Below are 24086 nucleotides of genomic sequence, written 5' to 3'. Positions count from 1 at the left end.
AGGAATGGTAATCTCAACAGGATGAGGTGACCGGGTGAGGCTATCCAGGCTGCAGCCCATTCCCAGGCTTTGCCCAGGGAAGTGTGCTGGGCTGCAGGGGAAAAGGATCGAGAACTGCCATGCAGCCTCATAAACACAGCGGTCACAGCAACGTACAGTGACCAAAGCACAAATATGCTCAAATACTGACATCACTCCATGTGATCCTAATTTTATAACAATCAAACAAATCATTTTTGTGCAATTTCCGTACCTAGAAAAACAGACTGGGAGGATACACAAAATAGTAACAGTAGTAATTTCTGAGGCAGTGAGATTATAGGGACAATTTTTTTTTTATTGTGTTCTTCCTGATAATTTACAAATTTCCATAGGAATTATTCACATAACCAGAAAGTAAGTTATTTTTTAAAAGTCTACTCCCTATGACCATATACACTGATAGTCTGTAGGTAATTACTGACACCTGAAAATACTCCCACTGTTTTAAGAAAGTGAAAGTTAAGAAGTGATCAAATCAAAACGGTGACCAGAGTTCTAACGATTTCTGGTGGGTGGGGAAGCAAGAAATAAAACCTTGATTTGATTAACACAGTCTATCTCTGGTGACCAGGCTAAAATATGGTTTCCCATGTCAGACTATCAGCCAACCTTGCAGAATATATACACACTTCTCTAGAACAATAGGCACTGCTAGTACTTAAAAATGAAAGACTGAAGAATCTCCTAAGGAGTCAATAATAATTTTAATAATAAAAGTTAAATGATAAAAGTTAAAAGTTAAATGATTTATTAAGGACTTAATATATGCAAAACATTTTTTTTCAAGGAACAGTGTCTCCAATCCTTACAACTACCCATTTTATAGCCAAGGAACTGAGGCTCAGAAGGTACCCAAGGTCAAAAGCTAGTAAGCTGGAGAAAATAACTGAAACCAGATCTCTCCAATTTCCATCCAGATTCTTTCCACTATTCCCACTCCCCGAAGAAAAAAATGACAGCAGTATAATTAGAATCCATACCTCAGAAGCTGGACTCTGGCTAAGCCCTGCAACCAAACACCGATATTTACATATACTTCACTCCTGACTACATAAGCTAAGATCCCCTCCAATTTTAATTTTGAAAAATTCCGAATCTACAGAAAATTTTAAAAAAGAATGCAGTGTACACTGTATACCTAGAGTTACCTGCTATTAACATTTTGCTTTCTTTGCTTTATCTACCTATCTACCTACCAACCTACCTATTTGCTTTCCCCCCCTAAGTAATACAGAAGTTGCAGACTTTCATGCCATTTCATTTCTAAATACTTTAACATATACCTCCTAAGAACAAGGGCATTCAACCACAGTATCATTATCAAGTCTGAAAAATTTAACACAAATAGAGTAATGTCATCTAATATTATGTTCACATTTCCCCAGTCATCCCCAAAATGTTTGTCATAGTTGGTTATTTGGGGGATGACTGAGGAGTTGATCAAGCATCTCACACTGTAGTTGGTTGTCACAGCTCTCAGGCTACTTTAATCTAAAACAGCCTCTTGTCGGGCGCCTGGGTGGCTCAGTTGGTTAAGCGACTGCCTTCGGCTCAGGTCATGATCCTGGAGTCCCAGGATCGAGTCCCGCATCAGGCTCTCTGCTCGGCAGGGAGTCTGCTTCTCCCTCTGACCCTCCTCCCTCTCATGCTCTCTGTCTCTCATTCTCTCTCTCTCAAATAAATAAATAAAATCTTTAAAAAAAATAAATAAAACAGCCTCTTGTCTTTTTTTTTTTTGCCTTTCATGCTGCTGAATTTTGAAGTCTGGGCCAATTATATTGTAAAATGCCCCACAAACAGGATATATCTAATCACTCCCTTGTGGTTAGATTCAGGTTGACCATTTCTAGCATGAAAGTAACACAGTGGTATTCTATACTGCCACATTACATCACTCCAGGAAGTACATAATGTGAGTTTGTCTCACTGCTGACGATGGTATCTATTAGATCTGTGTAATAATACTCTGAAAACATGACACGATCTTCTTCCCCTAACCCTTAAACTCAATGGTTTTAGCATCCTTTGATGACTAATTAGTCATCATGGTTGCAAGATGACTTCCCAAGTCCTATTCTACATTAGTTGGTATTCTTTTTTTGTAAAGAAGCATTTCACTGACCCCTCCCCTTTTGGGTATCACTGTGGATTTATGGATTTTTTGTTTTTAAACATTTTTTAAACGGTGAAATAAAATGCTTTACTATCATTCTTTTTGGTGTTCAAATTATCCCCAAACTTGGCCAGTGGAGGCTGTTGTGTTGACATTTCTACTTTAACCCTGCTTTCTGGCTAAACAAGACTTCCCAAGATCATTTCTCCAATAATCCTCAATTCCTTTTACTGAGAAATAGTAGTTAGAAGCCAACGTATAGGACTAGGTATACTCATACTACTGGGGTGTCACTGATTTTAGGCCTTTTCAGTGAACAGAGCCAAGAAATACTTTAATTTTAAACAATCATGATTCCATCTGATTATCTCCAATTCAAATGCAGTACAGGGTTCTTCCTCATCTTCCTTCTAAATTTCATCTCCCTTCCCCTTGGTTCTCAAAAATAACAATATAGCCAATCATTTTCTCAACCTACAATATAACAAAATAGTTGTATACAATTATGACACCAAAAAGTTTTGAATTCTGAAACTAGTAGCTTCAAAATTACCACTATCTACAATAAAACCCACTGAGTAAAGGTCAAGATTTCTTTGCAGTTCTTCTTGTTCTTAGAATATGAATCACTACGGATGTACTCAGAGCACTCTTCAAATCATATAACATCCTTCTTAGGAATTCTTATTTAACATACAAGTTTTCTCTAAAAAACAGAATCCCAAAAAACATACTTGAGTAAGGGTCTAACGACACTGAAATCACTCCTCTTAAAGGAGAGACAGGTCCTGTGTCTAATGAACCCTATTAAATGATAATAGGAATGCACAGAGTTCATTGATAGCATGACTGATGTTCAAATCCTTTCTTTTACCTTCAATTTTTTCTTGCAGCATATTCTCTGAAAAGTCTGAAGCCAATGCAGCCAATTTACTCAAACCAAGAAGGGTTTTTTTCTTTGCAAAGTAATGAGTTTCCACGTTTGCCAAACCCAGAAGTGTTGCATGAGCCTACAATAAACAAAATATGAAAAATGGTAAGATCCTGAGTATTAATTCAAGTTGAAATATTAAGTACAACCCAAAATTGTTTCCCCCCCTTACTGATACCAATGAAAGATCAGATCCAATACTAGCAAACCTAAACCTGACTGGTACTATATACCGAGAGTAATTACTCAATAAAATATTAACCAGCCACACTAATTACTGGGAAAAGAAACATGTATAAAACATTTGTTCTATAACAATTATATATTCACTTCAACATCTTATCAAGGACAAACTTTAAAACTAATTAGGGTACTGTTTTTACTCATAATTTGAACATTTTTAAGAAAATACTCATAAAAAAAGACCACAGACTGTTATTTACACATTAATAAAATTTTTGTGCTTTACTGTAATAGTAGTCAAATCACGAAAGGTACTTTTTTTATTGAGACATTAAAAGTAATGGCAATGCCATCATAAATAAAAAAGAACACTTTATTTAAATTATGTCAGAGAATAGGAGATACATATTTAAAATAATCTCTAGGGGCACCTGGGTGGCTCAGTTGTTAAGTGTCTGCCTTCAGCTCAGGTCATGATCCCGGGGTCCTGGGATGGAGCCCTGCATCGGGAAGCCTGCTTCTCCCTCTCCCACTCCCCCTGCTTGTGTTCCCTCTCTCGCTGTCTCTGTCAAATACATAAAATCTTTAAAAAAATAATAACATAATCTCTAAATAGTATTTTAATCACTAAACTACACCAATCAAGTAAAAAATTGCCTAAATCTGCTCCATGTAACTCAATCCTTCTTACCTTTTCTAATTCTTGGCTGTTAATTTCATGTAACCAGCTGAGATGTTCATGAGCCTGCAAAAAATTCGCCAACTCTCCGTGCTGAGAAATGGGCTGAGATAATAATTTGCCTCGCTTTCCTTTCTCCAGATACCAACGGAAGAGGAAGTCTGAAAAATTCTACAAATAACAGGGCAAAGAATCCAGTAATATTCAGTAATACAGTTTTAAAAAGTACATTTCTTATAATAAAATATTAATTTTTTTCAAAGGTCTTAGATTGCAGAACAGAAATCCTTAAATACTTATTTTCTATATGGTAGGGCCTTAAAAAAAACTTAGTCATCTCATTTAATAAATGAGGAATTCAGATTCAGAAAGGGGATCTTGCTCAAGATCATGTAAACTTTAGATGTGCGTGGTGTGGTATGGTAGCCATTAGCTACATGTAGCTGTTTAAACTTAGTTAAAATTTTAAAATTCAGCTCCTCAGTCACACTCACATTTCAAGTGCTCAATGGCCCTATGTCCTATCATAGAATATATGAGTAAGATCTCCAGTGTCACAGAAAGTTCTATGTAACAGTGCAGAACGAAAGATTCTCAAGGATTGAATTCTGTGCCAGAAGGCCATGCAGACTGGCATGATAAATAGGAATCTAGAGAGGCCCTCAATGCCTAGCTGGTTTTTCCCATCAGACGTCTGCTGAATGCTGGGGTTACGTATGGAAGCCTAGGGTGGAAAGGAAGACTAAAATGTCCTACAGTCACACAGTATGTAAGAGATGTTTCCACTAAAGAAGGAATTCTTCAACGAACATACCAATCCCACAAGACTTCGAAACCAGAAATGAAATGAATATAACAAAAGCCACAACCAAGCCTTGGCCCACCTCTATTCTTGATGAATCAAGTGACCTGCCTCTCACCCTATCTGCCTCCCCAGAGAAAAATAGCATTCATTTCCACCTTTAAGGTTCCTTTATACACAATATCCAAAATAAAACAAAAAAGTACAAGACATAAAAAGCAGAAAAATAGGACTAGTAAGTAGACAACAGAACCAGACTGGAGAATGATCAGATTTTGGAGGTATCACAGAAGGATTTTTAAATAATTACTAAACATATTAAAGAAAATAAAAGAATGCTAAAATGGATGGAAAATGTTGACAAAGGGCTAGAATCCACAAAAAGGATAAAAATCATGATGGGCACAAAAATATTTACTTAAGCACTATTGTGAAATACTAAATAAGCCGTGTCCAACAATCAGGCCCTGGTCAAATATGGTAAGTTACACCAAGTTCACAATATACCATAACAGCATCAAAAACATTATTGTGAAATACTTAATGATAAGGACAAATATTTGTGATATATTAAGGGAAATCAGCAACTGGCAAAACATGTTTGTAATATTATACAGTGAAAAGACTAGAACAATATAAACCAAATGATAAAAAGGGTTCTCTCTGGGTGGTGAAATTGTGAGTGACTTTTAAAATTTTCTGGTTTAAAGGTTTTCTGAATTTTATACAATGTCACTTTTATAGTAGGAAAAAAATCAGTTTTTACATGAAGATCAACTGACTGAATAAAGTGGCTTTAAGAAGCAACTATAATTCATCTAGAGAGTGTCATAATGAGAACTTTTAAAAAAAAATAAGCATGATGTCAACCGAGGAAAGCTGAGCTCTCCAAAAGCTGCAGCATCCTGTGCTCCCAAGATCTTTTTTCAAAGTTTTAAAACTCTCCCTATATTCGTCTATTTACTTTTAATTATAACTGGAAATATCAGAATAGAAATTAAAGTTTTAACACATTCTTCAAAGGTCAAAGAATCTTTCAATAATATTTGGAAATGTCTGCCAATTTACAAAGAAACAATGCACAAATTAGTATCTAAGTTAACTGCAAAAAGATTGTATATCATCTTCCTAAAAACCCAAGTAAGATTTAAAATGGTAAAACCTACTACAGGATCTACTGCCTACGTCCCCAGCGTTCATTACCTACCTGATCGGCAAATTGGGTCATGTAGCGCTGGAGTCTGGTCTGGTTGTCAGTCTGCTCACACATCTGTACTAAGATATCAAAGTCACAGTACTTTTCTGCTAATGAAGCAGCCCACGGGTACTGGCCTAGTGTGACTGTAAAAATGAGAACAGATGGAAAAAAAAAATCCTGTCAGTGAAAACTTAATACGTGATAAAAAATATTACATGAAATTTTACCTTTAACTCATACCATACTCTAAAAATAATGGAAGAGAAATCCTTCCAGTTACTGGCATTTAGTTTCATAATCCACATAAATTCATTAAAGAGGCAAATTTAATCCTTTTTGTTCCTGCCTACCTATGAAGCTATTCCCTTCCCATGTGTACAACCCCTCCTCCTCATCCTAACTATGAAAAGAACATGTCCTTTGCTGAACAGCCTTCATCATGCTCTACTGGGCAGACTAGTTATTCATGTAAAGGTCTCAGATGACAAGCTCTTGGAGGGCAGTCTCCATCTGTTGCTAATTTACCTTTTCAAATCCTCCTCAGCATGGTACTTGTACCTGGGAAGTTTTGAAAACAAGGTTGAACAAATGAACACAGAAAGCTGTACATATATGCTTTAAGTTCTTGGTTATGGTTGGATGAATGATAGTAGTACACTGAATACGCTGCATTAATGATTTGACTCCTTCATCCGTTCTGCAAATTTAAAGACCCATGGCCCTGGCTAAATACCATGCACTTACGAAGTGGAGATAAGAGATCTGATCTTTTCTGTAGGTATTCCATTTCCAGACTGCTATATCTTTCTTGATCACCAGATCGGTCCAGAGACTTCAGCTGGGAAACATAACCATCCAGGAAGCAATCAATCAGTGCTACCAGCTGCTCTGTCAGAATGTTTCGGAGGTTGCTGTCTGCTTGAGGATAAACCACTTTCAGGACAATTCCATGCTGGCGTTCTATTACTGTTCGGATGCCTGAAGGACCACTTGTTGCTGTGAAATCACACAAAGTAATACGGTAAGTAAGGGTTCTATACTTGCTAAGGGAAAGACCAACTGCCTAAATACTATCACCTCACTGCTGCTGGAAAAATAAATCAAATAGGGTTTCAGCTGATACCTCTCTGTCCTGCTCAAATCCCATCTTCTATATGGGAGACTTCCTCAACAAAGCCAGGTAAACATGATCCTTTTTCCTTCTAAATCCCTTTAATGCTGCTCCACTTACTTTTTTGTATTAAATCAACATTAAATATAGTCAACACCTCCAGAGCCAGGACCTCCTTCTTTGAATAACTATATGCCCTAAAATCTAGTAGACATGGAGCGCCTGGCTGGCTCAGTCACTAGAGCATGCGACTCTTGATCCTGGGGTCATAAGTTCAAGCCCCTCGTTGGGGGTAGCGATTACTTAAAAAATAAATAAGTAAATAAAATCTAGTGGACACATAATAAGTACTAGTGAAATACATTATAGAGAGATCTATAAATTATTCAAGGGAATAAAGCAATTTTCACAAGAATTGCTCATTCTGGAGATAGCACTTATTTTTCATTTCACTTATAAATCTACACTAATGGAGTAATACAGCTTCCAAAAATGCGTCATCAGGAATGTACTTTGAATGACTGCTAATAATAAATCAGTATATTTGGGCTCAGTGCTTGCAATCTCACCTGTCCAAGGAACATATTCAGGTTCCTGTTCTAGTGGTTCTTCTCTTCTATATAAGGAGTTTCTATTTTGTCGATAATGACTAGCAGCTTGTACCATGTCCTAGAAAAACAATGTGATAGCATATGCAGAAAGCGATGAATCCCAGTATTTTTAAAGGTAATTTCAAACACCAAAGTCTATTAATACTAAAAAATACTCGGCACAGGTCTGCAAAATTACTTTTTGGTTCTTTCTGCATTGAAATTTAATTTCAATTTTGGAAAACTATAGTAACCAGAGTAGGGAAACCATTGCTATAAAGACCATTAGCTAAGATTAAATGGAACATTTTAATCAGTAATATAAACAGTAAGCATTTGAGTGATTTATTTAGTTAGTATAACATTAATACATTTGTAATGATATATATATATATCCTTCTCCAAATAAAAGGTTTATTTTACCAAACAGAACTCAGGATCATAGACACTTAATATGCACAAGGCAAACATTCAAAATGTTTGGCTGATTAATAAAATGGCATTTTTCTAAATTTTTGGAATTAAATGCTAAACACTTATAAATTACTGGCGATACAGAATAGGAATATGGAAACCACTTTCTCTTCTATCCACACTCTGGTCTTTGATTTGCTGAAATCTTCACTGTAATTTTGTACCTTGAGAATACTGTTCACATTGATGACCACCTCAGCCCATTCAACAGATTCCAATGATGTATCCTTTAAGACCTGCTCCTCATGCTCTAGTAAGCACTCACAGACGGTGTCTACCTGGGACACCTGGGGAAGTACAGAGAAGGCAATACTTAAAACAAAAATTATGGTGATGGTAATAATTACAACTGCCCAGAATCTACTCAAGGGGCTTTTCTCATCAAGGAATACCCTCAGCTCATTAGCCAGAATAAAACAGCTGATGGTGAAAATAAATTTAAAAGGAAGTAGAAAGAGAAAATATTGTTCAAGGAATCCTTGAGCAACAAGGTTTGAACCGCATGCATCCACTTACACGTGGATGTTTTTTGATAGATACAGTAAATTTATTTTCTCTTCTTTATGATTTTTTAAAACACTCTGACTGCTTGGGGGGTCAGCACCCTTAACCCCCCGCATTGTTCAAGAGTCAAATGTATATAACTTCTGTTCTTTTCTAATTTTTTTGTCATTATTAACACATGAAGGTAATGAGGCAAAAATATTCTTTAAGCACTGAAACACCTGTTTCCGGTTTCAGCCCATGGTTAAACTTTCCCCCCTTTATTAAGTGGATATTTACTTAATACATTTAGAGTTTGCATATAATTGGGCATGCAAAGAAATAACAGAAATGAGGTTTGCTGCCCTTATGCTTATAAGCTAGTTGAAGGAACAAGACATATGCATATGCAAAATATGGCCCAAACAAAATCATCTTTTAAACCCTGTTATTCCTTTTCTATTTCAGGTGTTAGTCAAAGGCATCCTAATAGCCCCAGCAAGAGACTTTTGGCTCATTTAATTTGCAAGATTAAATGTAAGAATTTCTTAATATCGCTAATGTGAAAATGGTAAGAAAGCATGTATGACATAAAAAAGCAGGAAATATAAAAGCAGGGATGCCTGGGTGGCTCAGGTTAAGCATCTGCCTTCAGCTCAGGTCATGATCCTAGGGTCCTGGGATCAAGTCCCACGTCGGGCTCCTTGCTCAGCAGGGAGCCTGCTTCTCCCTCTCCCGCTCCTCCTGTTTGTGATCTCTCTTTCTGACATATAGATAAAATCTTAAAAAAAAAAAATATATATATATATAAAGCAAATAAAATGTCAAATAAATTGCTAAACACCTTCACCACGAGAAAGTTACATACTCAGTGGTTTCAAATACTATTTATGCTGACCCAACAGTCTATCCCTTAAGCAGTTAACTCTATGGAACCCTAAGATTCAGAACTACAACCCAAAGGAAACTTAAGACCAGTAAACGTCATGAGGAATTAAGATAAATGGTGATGTAAATAGTCTTAAACATTACCATTTTCCATATGGAGCGTTCTTTTGAAGAACCAATCACATTTTTGGTTTTGTTCTATCATATTCCTAAGGTACTACTCATAAATTATGTATCCAACTGATAATTTCCAGATCCTTCTTTTTTTTTTTTTTTTTTCCCAGTTAACTGGAAAATGCAGGTATACTGAATTAACTAGTATGCTTTCCACTTGGATCCAAATGCAGAAAAAGGAATCAGACTCTTACTCAATTCTTTCAAATAATTTGTTAGTAACTTTTTAAAAAAATTTGCTTTGCCATGTAAAATTATGTATGAACAAAGACCAAAAAAGAACACAAAAGTTACAACAGTGTGATTGTGAAAGGAATCTATACACCTTAAGGATCCTACCTTTTCCCCTTCAAACCCCAATAGCCTCTCAAACCTGAGGCCCTGAGAGACTTACAACCCTCATTTCCAAATTCCTTTCCTCAAATAAACCTACTAACTCTCCTTACGGTACTCTAATCCTTCCAGTCAAAAAGCCAGACGGTTCTTATAGACTTGCTCAGGATCTCAGAATTATCAATGAAGCAGTCTTCCCTATCCACCCCATCGTCCCCAATCCATACACCCTTCTCCCCACTATTCCACCCTCCACCATGTACTTCACTGTCTTAGACCTTAAGGATGCATTCCCTACTATTCCCACCTCCCCAGAATCCCAGGACCTTTTCACCTTTCCCTGGACTGACCCCAACACCTGACACTCCCAACAGTTAACTTGGACAGTTCTCCTGCAGGGTTTTAGGGATAGCCCTCACTACTTCAGACAAGCTCTGGCATGAGATAACCTCTCCCTCCCAAATAGTGCTCTTATCCAATATGTAGGTGACCTTCTCCTCTATTAGCCCTTCTTTGCCCACTTCTATTTCTGACACCATCACTCTCCTCCCCTTCTTATACAACAAAGAGTTAGGGCCAAGTGCAGACACCTGTGAGTTTTGTCTGTAAGCTTGGCTGGAGGTGGGGGAGTGAGGGCTTTGCACAGATTCCTTTCAGATTGGTTAGATCACGGAATTTGAGGTAAACTGTTTTTCTTTCTTTCATTCAGATTTTGGGGATATTTCCTAGATTTAAAAAACAACAACAACAAAATAAAACAAAAAAGTGCTTTGCCTTACATCCTTAGACAAAAAACTAACCCAAATATATAAGAACAGGCATTCTTAGAACTAAATACATTTATGGATTCAACAGAAAACCTGAACATAGTTCAGGGTCTTAAATTATTTTTAGGTTACAGTACATGAAACATAGCTGGCCCTTAAACAACACAGGTTTAAACTGCATGGGCCCACTGATGCACGTATTTTTTTCGATACAGTACAGTACTGTGAATTTATTTTCTCTTCCTTATGTAAATTTTAACATTTCCTTTACTTTATTATAAGAATACAGTATGTAATACTGTATATAACATACAAAATGTGTATTGATTTAACAATTGGTAAGGCTTCTGGTCAACAGTAAGCTACTAGTAGTTTTTTTTTTTTTAAAGATTTTATTTATTTGACAGAGAGAGTGAGAGAGGGAACACAAGCAGGGGGAGCAGGAGAGGGAGAAGCAGGCTTCCCGCAGAGTGGGGAGCCCAATGCGGGGCTCGATCCCAGGACCCTGGGATCATGACCCAAGCCGAAGGCAGACGCTTAACAACCGAGCCATCCAGGCGCCCCAGTAGTTATGTTTTTGGAGAGTCAGAAGTTATACACAGATTTTCCACTGTGCAAGGGGATTGGCATGTTGTTCAAGGGTCAACTGTATTAAGAAGAAAAAAGGACTTCTTGGCATAGCCTGTTAGATGCTAGATTATAGCTAGACTGTGGTAGGAAGGAAATAAAAATGAAACTGACCAAATAGAGTTAAAAGTTCCCCATGTGTAAAAAACAATTATAGGGAGGGAGTAAAGTCTCCCCTGCCCCTGCATGAGGTTGTAAGAAGTTGCACAAGAACAAGAGCTGTATGCTATTATCACAATAGTCAGCTGCCACCAGCTGGCCAGCATCTTAATCTTTTCTTCCTCTGATGTTTACAGCAGGTTTTTCTTTCCCTTGGAAAATAAATCTGATTTTAAAAGCAAGGTAGATAGTAGGATCCTAGCAGGTAGTGAGCAGAGTTTAGTGAAGGGCCCGTTTGTGGTGGTGCTGGCAGGGGCCAGGGGATCTACAGAGGAAGGTGCAGCATCCAGGGCCAGCAAGAGGGGAGCCACTACGAAGGCCGGGCGTGACGGGGCACTGGGCGGAAGCAGTACTGGAAACATGGGAGAGCAGCCAGCGAGAAGCCTCAGTCTCTGACAGAAGGCCCTGCAAACTGCAGTGGAAGCAGGGAAGGAACGAGGCTGGGGGAATAACTGATAGAACAAACAATAACAGATAACCACTCCCGGCCTGATACTGCGTCACCGTTATCAAAGACAACAGGAGGACAAAGGAACCCACTGACGAGACGCCCTCCAGAGGGGGCAGCGTCAAGAGTGGGTTCGGAGAGGCAAAAAGAAAACATCCAGCAGCCAGTAGAGAAGACTCCGTCAATTTTGCAAGCTCTAACTTACAGGGAATGTGCTAAATAAACATGGAGTCCTATTTAAAATTTCAATGAGATTTTTTTTGTGCTCAATCTTTTCCCTGTTCGAGGCATGATCAGCAAATGGCATAGCTCTACGAAGCCACATTAAAGGCAGAAGAACTCCTCTTACTTCTCTAAAAAAGACATCTGCTGGAGTCAGGTTGGATGGGATTTCACAGTCCCTCTTGTTTAAAGCAATCATTATTGCTGTGTTCAGCAGGTCCGAGAGCCTGGAGTGGTAGTTCTTGAGAACAATGGCGGCTGATAACTTTTCTGCATGCTCACAGAGCAACAGTCGAGTTGCCATGGGCATCCCTCTTACTGCAAAAGTGCCAAGACGTCCAAATAAGCCAACCTGGGGAAAATACAAACACATGTTCTTAGGAAACATTTACAGTAACACACGAAATAATGCAGGCTTATCCCCACCAGAAGCACAATGGGTACAGAGCTGTTGGCCTTAGGTGTCCCCAAGAAAGTTCCTCAGCTATCTTCTCCCTTCCACCATTTTACACACACACACAACTTCAACCAGAGCCACTAGCACCTATAACAAAGTATAGATGTTCCTCTTCTGAGATTAGGGTCATTCCACTACTCTATCTTATTTCTCATTATTTATGGTTATCAAAAGCGTAAAATTGCTCTTTTCTACCTAACTCCCCAAGATTCTAGATCTTTGTGAACTAGACACTCAGCAGTCTCCATCTTTAGCGATTAATTTCCAGAACCTTAAAGTCATGGGAAGGGTAGGAGAGTCTTTAATCCTCTGCACTACTACCTGTGCCTGATGCCCATTTCTGATGTGTTACTCTGGGAGTTCTTCTTAGCTTTCTCATCTGATAGTGTTAACACCCAACTAGGAAGAAGCCAAGAGACACATGTAAATACTGAATACTCTTCTACACTTTATTACTGAGTGACTTGATTTTTGTATGTTGAGGTTTATTTTAAATAAAGTACATAGTAAACAAAATAAACAATGCCCCAAATCCCCAGAGAAGTCCTACTGACATGGGTGAAAAACACACATGGTTAGAAAACTTTTTTTTTTCTGAATTAATTTCTTTTATTACAATGAGCTTAAGAAAATAATAAGGAATCTACCTTTTGCTAAATGGGCTAAAATGGTTTTCTGCAAATCCCCCATGAGGTTAGTGACAGTCTTCTTTCTTCTTCTTTTTTAAAGTATAAAGATAGCCCTATAGTGTGTAAATAGGAAGCCCCAGGAGAAGGCTGCTTCCCATACAACAATCATCAGAATCATGGAGAAATAAGAGGTAATTACAGTGAAAAGCCAAAACAACTTGTGTCTTGGAAGTGTGGTTCACACACGCGTGTCAAGAACAAAAACTGTGGGGCGCCTGGGTGGCTCAGTCGTTAGGCGTCTGCCTTCGGCTCAGGTCATGATCCTGGGGTCCTGGGATCAAGCCCCGCATCGGGCTCCCTGCTCTGCGGGGAGCCTGCTTCTCTCTCTCCCATTCCCCCTGCTTGTGTTCCCTCTCTTGCTGTGTCTCTCTGTCGAAAAAATAAATAAAATCTTAAAAAAAAAAAAAAAAGAACAAAAACTGCAATATCAGCCAACTGAAAACAAAAAATAAAAGATGACATTCGTGGGTCTTTTCCCTTTTTCTCTGTGGAAAAATGCTCTTTCATTTTTTTTAATGAGAGAAGACTGTTCTTTTCTTTTCTTTTTTGAAGATTTTATTTATCTGACAGAGACAGAGAGAGAGCACAAGCAGGGGGAGGAGCAGAGGGAGAGAGAGAGAGAAGCGGGCTTCTCCGCTGAGCAGAGAGCCTGATGTGGGGCTCGATCCCAGGACCCTGAGATCCTGACCTGAACAAAGAGAGACGCTTAACCGACTGAGCCACCCAGGCACCCGAGAAGATGGTTTCTACACTGTGACCTGACATGAAAATGCTGTGTGCCCAGGGTGCCACACCCAGCAGCACCTCTCACTGACTACCACTGTGAGCAGAGAATCTGGACAATAAGAGGATGAACATGACCTCTCTTGGCTGGAGAACCATTTCTTGCCACTTTGCTGCTGAATTCACTCATGAAACTGCTCAAAGAAAAGCTGCACCCTGACTTCTGAGAATCTACAGAAATTATATATAAAGACTATGGACTAAGAGGACAGCACACATGAACCCTTCCTTCAGAGAATACAACCAAAAGAGAGTGGGTCTGATAAACTGGGGCCAGAATGAAGGATAATACTGTAGGTCAGACCTCAAGGCTCTCAGGAACATCATCTACCATCCCAAATGAATACCAAAGCCAGGAAAGAGGGTGTGAAGCTCTGACCCATGAAAGAGAACAATACAAAACATTTAACAAAGGCACGCTACTCCCCCTGAGGCTCAATCAACAGTGCAGGGCTTGCTTGGCATAATGTGGACACCAGAACCCTCAGTTGTACTTGGTTTGCCACCTTTGATTCCCCATGTTGCAAAGAGAACTGGAACCCTGTCAGATTCCTGGCATTATTTCACTCACACTGGTCCCTTTAAAGTCGTTCCTCAAGCCAGACCCCAAGGGGCCCTGTATGCAGTGAGGGTGTAAACTCATGATCCATTTGTCAGTCTGTAGTTAGAGCAGGAGAACTTAAACCTGATGAATTCTACTCTGTAAAACAGCAACCATCAGTGAGTTAGGGGTATCAAAGAGGCTTCTGTGAAGGGGAAGACTCAACTGGGATGTGCAAGAAGGCAGGATTTGAAGGTCTATGCCTAGCAGCCTGCAGGAGTGACTCAGGCACTAAGCTCCCAGCCAACCCTGACTAAGCTGGCATGGGGGTGCAGAGGGGGCATCCGCTCAGTGTTTAAACAGTCCTCGAATAGAGGGTTCTAGACCTCTGTGACACTCCTAAAGCTCAATGTACCTGCTACCTTTGAAAAGACAGGTGTGATGCTTACCTGCTCAAGTGCAAGATCTGCTCTCTTAATTCCTTTGATAATAAAGCAACACCCTAGAAACGAAGAACCTTGGAAAATCGTGGGAAAAACCACATGGGCTTTCCCAGTGCTAGCTGCCTGTTTTGGGATATTAGTTACAACCTTTCATGACTCTGAGAGCTACAATGCAGGCTACCTAGCTAGAGCAGTCTGAAAGAGTCCTCCTGCTTTTCCTTCACAGAACACAAGATAAAGGGAGAAGTGACCAAGATTGTGGTAGGTCACCATTCTGGAAATCTCTGCACCACACTGTCCATGGCGAAAGCGGAGAGCCTGGCTTGCACATGGTTAGAAAACTTAATAGTACAGAGAGGTAAAAGTCCCCAGCCCATTCCCTAGTGGAGGTGCAGTTAAATTTCCCTGCGATCTTTATATGCTTTTGTGGCATTCATAATGCTAGGAGACTTTTTTTTAACACAAAGGGGTCACACTATATATATTGTTTTGTACCTTGTTTTGATAGCATCTTATTTTTTCACAACACATTTAGATACACTTTTTTTTTCCTCATTATTTTTAAGACCATGGAATAGGTTGCTGGATCAATCTGTCTTAGTTTATTCATTCACCCTGTTCACCTGGTTCTTTTAAAATAAGAGTTGCATTGTCTTTTCTGATTTGGATTCTCTTCCTGGTTCCCTCACAAATATTGAAAATGTAGTTTTTACATGAGGGAATTCTGCTTGCCTCAGCGCGGCTGCACTGCCAGTGAAGTGATGTCTACCCATGAACATCGCTCAGGCCCCATGACAAAGAGAAGCACAGTAACACCCTGCCTCTAAGCCTCTCCGCACTACGTGTGAGGACATATGCTTCCCTCAGTGCCAGAAAACCGGAGGCAAAGGGACTGTCCTGAGGCCTGGATATTAATTCTCATCCCCTTTAGCACGAGATATGGCCTCATTGGCACAGAGTCTGGCTTGAGGAGAGCGTCATATTCAGAAGTATTTGCTTAGGGGTGCCTGGGTGGCTCAGCTGTTAAGCCTCTGCCTTCGGCTCAGGTCATGATCCCGGGGTCCTGGGATCGAGTCCCACATCAGGCTCCCTGCTCAGCGGGGAGCCTGCCTCTCCTTCTGCCCCTCCCCCTGCTCGTGCTCTCTCTCTCTCTCTGACAAATAAATAAATAAAATCTTAAAAAAAAAAAGTATTTCTTTAGATACAAGTATCTGGTTATACAATTATTTACATTAATAATAATTAACAATTAATAATATGCTCTAAAATATTAAAGGTAACTCAAACATAAATGTATAGCCAGAATGGGATTTTTAGATCCAGCTAGATATTACCTTGCAATGGACACTGCCTCTAAGAGCTGAATGACTCCAGCAGGGTTTCTGAAGCCTGGGGAGGCTGTGCCAAGATATACGACAACTGCTCCTGCTCCACGGCTCTCTCAACCCTCTGATAAATTAGTGTGTGCTTGGGTGGCATATTAAGGCATGAACTCCTTCCATCCCAGTATGCACATCCTCCTGCAACATGACTTTGGCACTCCTCCCATCAAGAGGTAGAATCCATCTCTCAATCCTTTTCATCTGGGCTGGGCTGGTGACTTGCTTTGACCAATGTCACTTTGTTTGGTGGAAGTCACATTTTGTGACATCTAACGTAAGACCTGAGGAAGACTACAGCTTCTAAGTTCATCCCCATGGAGGGCTGCCCTGAGACCACAGGAAGCCAGTTCAGCCTAAAGGAAGATTAGAGACTAAGTGGAGGAGAAGAACCATGTGGCCCAGCTGACGGCCTGACATCAAATGTCAGGCAAGAGAAGCTTGCGGACCTTCCAGCTCAGCCTATCCTAAATGCAGTTCAAGGAGTGGTCCCAGCTGAAATCCACAGAAAAACCACCCAGGTACCCGAAAGAAATGTTTTAATCCACATTTTGGGGTGGTTTGTTAGGTATTAATAGTTACCTGATACACTTGACTAAATGAACAATTACATTAGAAGAAAATGTTGTGTTTTTCCCCCCATTAATTTGTAGTCTATCTAAACCACTTAAAAAAAAGGAGAGAGACTTGAATGATTGGAGTGCCCTTGCCAAGACAATAAAAGTAGACAGGAGCCAAACCATACATTACAACTGAAGCAGAATGTGGAATTAAGAACAATCAAGGTGTTTCTGGAATCATCTAGAATTGCACTGTCCAATAAGGTAGCCACTATCCACCAAAGTGATAATTTAAATTTAAGTTAATCAAAATAAATTAAGAACAAATATAATTCCTCAGTTGTACCAACCACATTTTAAGTGCTCAGCAGCCGCCTGTGACTAGTGGCTACTGAGTAACACAGATATAGAACATTCCCATCACCACAGTAAGTTCTATTAGACAGCATCAGAATCTCTTTAACATGAAGGCATTACTGATTTTGGAAAAAGTAAGCAAAAGTGGGATTAAATGCATTCATTTGGATATATAATATGCCCGGGAGCCACTACTGATCAACAAGGCAGAGATGGGTGATACTGTGTAACAATTCTGTCTAGCAGTAAAACCATATTCTAATTTTAGGCCCAATATAAATGAGGATACTCCATTAAAAACAAAACAAAACAAAAAACCACAAACTTTAAATAAGGAATCAATTCTAATGGCACTTCAAAATTATAAACCCATATATCAAAATCTGTTATCGCCTTAATATTCTTCACTATCTTTTCAATAATACAAAGGCAATTCATGAAAACCTAAGTTTACTTAAAAGCACACAGGTATCAAAGAATGTTAAAAGAAAGTTGAAACATTTCTGTGGAAATACACTGTTTTTCTTCTTTTTAGCCTGTTTTCTGTGCAGCTTTTATACTTGAATAGCTCCCTCTCCCCCACCAGCCCTGGACTTATTTACTTTGAAGTCAGCAAAGAAAATGGAAAACACTAGTCAGGTCCGACCCCACAAAACACCTCAGAATAAGAAAGGATCTCCCATTATCCTGGAGAGAGCTGACAAAAGACACAGTAAAGCCAGGTGTCCTGGCCATCCCTGTTCATAGCAACTGGGATGCTTACTTGGTGAACAAAGTCCATAAGGAAAGAATGGGCTTTCATCTTGTCTTCTAGCTGGTGAAGAATAATCAGTGATGTATTGCTAAACCCAGGAGCTTCTGTTGAAACACAGTAACAAAATCTAAACACATAACATACTGGCTTTACAATAATTATTGCTATTAAAATAAAAAGTTAAAAAATACACCAAAGGAAACTACCAATCTTTTAATGCAACTATTTGTAACATTACCCAAGAGTTTAAAAAATTTAGAGGAAAATTTTGGGAATCATACCATATTTATTCAAAACACAAACCCTGTTATTGTTAGTTTAATCATTTATATCATTCCAAGCTTGCCAGCTCAAAATGAAGTCAAAGAAAAAAGGTAAGCACTGATGTTTCCTTCCTAACCCTCTAATGAGGTTTAGCAAACTTGCTAAGTAGGAATTGAGAGAGAGAAATGGACATTTGAGACTGTTTGCTGGTACCTGGGAATACCGAGTGCCCATGATGCTGCAGTGGAAGTGTGAGAAGGACAGTCACCCAGGGCAGAAAGGAAAGCACAGGGCAGAAACATGGTATGCCCACTTCTATACATTGAGATTTGCTCATTGCCACTCTCAGGGAAATGTATAATTTCTATTAGGCAAATACAGTGATTATACCAAAATTGTCATTTAATTTGGGAGTGAATAGGTGCCAAATGCTTACATATGCCACCAATTTCGTTTTAGATACAAAATGGTGAGAAAGCTAAGTAGGGCTAATTAATCTGCTTCACATAGAACAAGCAGGATTTGCTCCAATATTCCTTCAGTTTTTATCCTACAGATCTGTTCTGAGCCCTTTTCAAAATCTACTATAAATTATAACCTTTTAAAAAATAGTAAAATCATAAACTAAAAAAACATGCTTCGAGAGATGCTTTAATAAAAGAACTAGAATATTCTCAAAATAGATCAGTCCATAATATGAAAAGTAAAAGTTCTTACCCTCAGGGACAGACTCAGCCCATCGTGGGTCGGAGGCTGGGTAGTCATCCACCAGATCTACACTGATTTGGGTAACAGCTCTGTCTAGTTCACAGTCGGAATCCAAATCAGAGTGGGGTGAAAAGAGCTCATCAACCATCATTTGAGCATGACCTAGATCTTTTCTGAAATAAAATTGGAAAATAAAAGTATTAAAGGAGGCAAACCATTTTCAAAATTCACCATGAAAAAGTTAACTACAGGGGTGCCTGAGTGGCTCAGTCGGTTAAGTGTCTGCCTTCGGCTCAGGTCATGATCTTGGGGTCCTGAGATCGAGCCCCACATCCAGCTCTCTACTTAACAGGGAGTCTGCTTCTCTCTCCCTCTGCCTCTCCTCCCGCTGGTGTTCGCTCATGCTCACTCTCTCTCTCTCTCGTGCTCACTCTCCTCTCTCTCAAATAAATAAATAAAATCTTTTAAAAAAGAAAAAGTTAACTGGGCATTCCCCTATTTTAGTTGAGAGAGAGAATTTATTTAGTTGAGAGAGAGAAAGAGAACGAGCATGTGGGAAGGGGAGAGGGAGAGAATCTCAAGCAGACTCCCCGCTGAGTGCAGAGCCCCACATGGGGCCCAATCTCACCACCAGCAAGATCATGACCTGAGCGGAAACCAAGAGATGGATGCTCAACCAACTGAGCCACCCAGGTGCCCCAAAGTTAACTACTTTTAATAACATTTATTTAAAAGGGAGACAACTATTACGCCTTTATTAATTCAACAAATATATGTTGAGTACTTACAATATGCTAGGCACTGGAGGCAGAATGACAAGACATTAAAAAACACTCTAAGAGGGCGCCTGGGTGGCTCAGTTGGTTAAGCGACTGCCTTTGGCTCAGGTCATGATCCTGGAGTCCCAGGATCGAGTCCCGCATCGGGCTCCCTGCTCAGCGGGGAGTCTGCTTCTCCCTCCGACCCTCCTCCCTCTCGTGCTCTCTGTCTCTCATTCTCTCTCACAAATAAATAAAAATAAAATCTTTAAAAAAAAAACAAAACACTCTAAGACTTCACAAAGGATACAGTGTCACAAGGAGCAGAGAGTTAAACAAGTAGTTACATGTACACTGTGACAGAAAAAGAACAGAGCACTTGCTACAGAGCACACAGAAAGGAAACCAAAACTGTCTGAGGGGCAGGGAAAACTTCCTGGAGGAAGAGGTGCATAAGCAGAGGCCTACAACTAAGGAAGAGGAGCAGCGAGGCTGAGGGGACTATGGGGAGGGGTACACGGTGGCAGAGAGCACATGTCATACGTGTGAGTAAGTATGTCCATATCTTAGCAAAGAACTGAAGCCATGGGGAGGATGAGATCGCCCAGGAAAGAAAGAGGGAAGAAGGAGGGCAGACTCTCAGAAACACCACCAATTAAACGACAGAGGGGGCGCCTGGGTGGCTCAGTCATTAAGTGCCTGCCTTCGGCTCAGGTCATGATCCCAGGGTCCTGGGATCGAGCCTCACATCGGGCTCCCTGCTCTGTGGGAGGCCTGCTTCTCCCTCTCCCACTCCCCCTGCTTGTGTTCCCTCTCTCACTGTGTCTCTCTCTGTCAAATAAATAAAATCTTTAAAAAAAAAACCAAAAAACGACAGAGTACATAAAACCTCATACACCATGTTATGGAGTTCTAGGCACTAGAAGGCCTAAGAAGGCACTTCTCAGGCACTAAGAAGAAAGTGTCACTATCTGTTCTATTTTTCCCAAAAGATCATTTTATGATAAGGAAATAGGGGATTGGACAGGAGCGAGAAAAACCCAGTTAAGAAGTTATTGCAGAAATTCAGACAAGAGAAGAAGGGAGTCTCCACCAGCAATAGCTGCAGAGGAGAATGGAGACAAGTGACAGGTTTGGGGAAAAAAAGAGATATAAGGTAAATACTGGCAACTGCTTGGATCTGATATATTTTTGCTCTGAAACTGAATGGATTATGGTAGGACATTTTTGCCAGTGGCAGAAACAGGGGGTAAAAAAGAAAAGAATACGCTTCGGAGAAGACAAGCAGGGCTGTGGATATGTTGAAACTGAGATGCCTGTAGAATATACAACTGCTTTGGAACATTCTTCATTTGTATATAATGGCCTAGAGCATGGTAGATCAGTGTTTCTTTGGCAAATGAGGTCAAGGAAGGAGAAAAAAATCAGGGAGTAGAGAGAAAAATTATGATAGACAACAGCAAAGGTAGACAACTTTTCAGGCAGTTTCGTTATAAACAAGAACAAACAAAAGGGGTGGTAGATCAAAGGGGGACACAAAGTCAAAGACTGGTCTTTTTTTTTTAAGATTTATTTATTTGAGAGAGAAAGAGAGATCACAGTGAGGGGAGGGTCCGAGGGAGAGGGAGAAACCCAAGCAGACTCAGCACAGAGCATGGAGCTCAAAAGGGGGCTTCATCTCACAACCCTGAGGTCACAGGCTGAGCCAAAACTCAGAGTCAAACACTTAACCGACTGTGCCACCCAGGCGCCCTGCCCCTGTTTTTTTTTTTTTTTTTTTTAAATGAAACAGTAAATATGATTAATGGCTGGTGAGAAGAAGCCAGCACAAAAGAGGTCAAAGATACAGAAGAGGAATAACAAAGAACATAGTCTCAAGAGAAGCAGAAGACTGTGGCATTCAAAACAAGAACAAAGAGGGGCGCCCGGATGGCTCAGTCAGTTAAGCATCCAACTCTTGATTTCAGCTCAGGTCGTGATCTCAGGGTTGTGAGATCGAGCCCCATGTCAGGCTCTGTGCTCAGCAGGGAATCTACTTGAGATTTTCTCTCTCCCTCTCCCCCTCCCTTCTCCTCGCTCGTGCACACACTCTCTCTCTAAACGTATAAATAAAATCTTTAAAACAACCAAAAAAGACAGGGATTCTTCTTAGAAAGAACACCCCTTCCTACTTTATAGGGAGCAAAAGAGGAGAAATAGCTGAGGCTCAGGTAAGTTTGTAGGTATTAAGTCCAGGGAGTTGCTATCTGATGGCTTCTATTATCTCTGTGAAGTAGGAGGCTGAGTCCTCTTGCTAGGTATGGGAGAAGAGGCAGAGAAATGGAAAAGGTGGAGGAGAGTTAGGAAAGCATTGAAATGGACTCTTGGTAGAACAAGAGAAGGAACTGAATAGAGAAACATAGAAAAACCACCTAAAAGTGTTAGGCCAAGCTGAAGCTAGAAACCTGGTTATGCTACAGGTTATGGGAATACAAAGTTGACTATAGCATGATAATCAATATAATTAACTATTTCAATTAACAGAATAAGTTTCTTAAAGCTCTCATGAGCAAAAGATCTTATATTTATATTGAGTCAAGTGAAAATCCAAATAATATAAGAATTAATTTCAAAGAAACCATGCCATAGAAATAGCAGTATTAGCCTCAGCAAAAAACTAAACACAGAACACTTTTGAGTGCAATCTACTCATTTCAACCCCCAGGGAGCATTTGGCAATGTCTGAAGATAATTTTGGTAGTCAACAGGTGGGGGAGGATGCTACTGGCACCAAGTGGGAAGAGGCCAGCGATGGCGGCTACACATTCTATGATTCACAGGAGAGCTCACAATAAAAGTGTATGGCTTCAAATGTCAACAGTGATGAGGTAGCAAAACCCTGCCTTAAAAGTATGATTCCACTTTTGAAGAGTCTAATTCTTTAGGACTATTAATAGATCCACACCACCCCAGAAATGGTTACTTGTTAACCTTACAGGGTAAGTTGAAGGCATAGCTGTGCTAGAGACCCATGACCCTATTCCTAAGGTTACTATACTCTCAGGACTTCAGGTCAGGGGATTCCTCTTCGTGCTTAATAATCTTCCCCTATAGAACATTTAGAAACGACTATATGGGGTTGAATAGCATCCCTCCAAATCGCATTCACCCAGAACCTCAGAATGTGACCTTATTTGGAAATAAGGTTTTTGAGTATATAATCAGTTATGATGAAGTTATACTGAATTAGGGTGGGCTCTAAATCCAATGACTGGTGTCACTATTAGAAGGACATGTAAAGGCAGACACATAGGGAAGAAGGCCATGTGGTAAGGGAGACAACTGGAGTGATCCATGTGCAAGCTAAGGAATGCTGATGATTGCCAGCAACCACCAGAAGCTAGGACAGAAGCAAGCAAAGATTCTTCCCTAGAGCCTTCAGAGGAAGCAGGGCCCTGCTGATACCTTGATTTTGGATTTCAGGACTCCAGAACTGTGACAGAATAAATTTCTATGAGGTCACCTGGTTTGTAGTGATTTGTTACAGCAGCCACAGGAAACTAATACAAGGACTACAGTAACTTGCTCCATGATCATTTAAATTTTGAGATGCCACAGGTCTGTCAAAATTGTTAAAGGACCAACTTGTGCAAGACAGGATCATAGTATTTTAATCCAAATCTTGGCAGTAAGACTGAACACCATGCAAGAGAGCAAAATTAAAAGAATATATATATATATTTTTATGATTTTACTTATTTATTTGACAGAGAGAGATACAGCGAGAGAGAGAACACAAGCAGGGGGAGTGGGAGAGGGAGAAGCAGGCCTCCTGCGGAGCAGGGATTCCGATGTGGGGCTCAATCCCAGGACCCTGGGATCATGACCTGAGCCAAAGGCAGTCGCTTAACGACTGAGCCACCCATGCGCCCCTAAAAGAATATATTTTAAAAACAGAATAAAAAAAATTGTCTAATGGTGCCCTCTTCTGAATGAGAAACTAAGCTCAGTAGATCATTATGATGGCACAGAATTATGTGCGTGTGTTTTTAAGATTTTATTTATTTGAAAGAGAGAGAGAGTGCACAAGCAGGGGGAGGAGCAGAGGGAGAGGGAGAAGCAGACTCCCCGGTGAGCAGGGAGTCTGATGCGGGGCTTGTTTGCAGGACCCTGGGATCATGCCCTGAGCC

General features: G+C 40.0%; 1 protein-coding gene across 1 annotated transcript in view; it reads right to left on the bottom strand.

Moving 5' to 3' along the window:
• The window catches only part of NUP133 (nucleoporin 133), a 70711-nt gene that overhangs the window by 16044 nt on the left and 30581 nt on the right, over positions 1–24086 (bottom strand). The window contains exons 13-21 of the mRNA XM_045877862.3: positions 19169–19332; positions 18197–18291; positions 12352–12576; positions 8288–8410; positions 7629–7728; positions 6693–6944; positions 5958–6091; positions 3961–4119; positions 3030–3165 (exon numbers count right to left, since the gene is read on the bottom strand). Coding sequence (XP_045733818.2) covers positions 3030–3165; positions 3961–4119; positions 5958–6091; positions 6693–6944; positions 7629–7728; positions 8288–8410; positions 12352–12576; positions 18197–18291; positions 19169–19332 — 1388 coding nt within the window. The remainder of the gene's footprint in view (positions 1–3029; positions 3166–3960; positions 4120–5957; positions 6092–6692; positions 6945–7628; positions 7729–8287; positions 8411–12351; positions 12577–18196; positions 18292–19168; positions 19333–24086) is intronic.

This window comes from Mirounga angustirostris, unplaced genomic scaffold, assembly GCF_029215605.1.
Source record: "Mirounga angustirostris isolate CCGP_5_RB_7025 unplaced genomic scaffold, mMirAng1.0.hap1 SCAF_6, whole genome shotgun sequence".
Classification (NCBI taxonomy): domain Eukaryota; kingdom Metazoa; phylum Chordata; class Mammalia; order Carnivora; family Phocidae; genus Mirounga; species Mirounga angustirostris.
The sequence above is the reverse complement of the archived record's forward strand: the minus strand, read 5'-3'. Positions and strand labels throughout refer to the sequence as shown.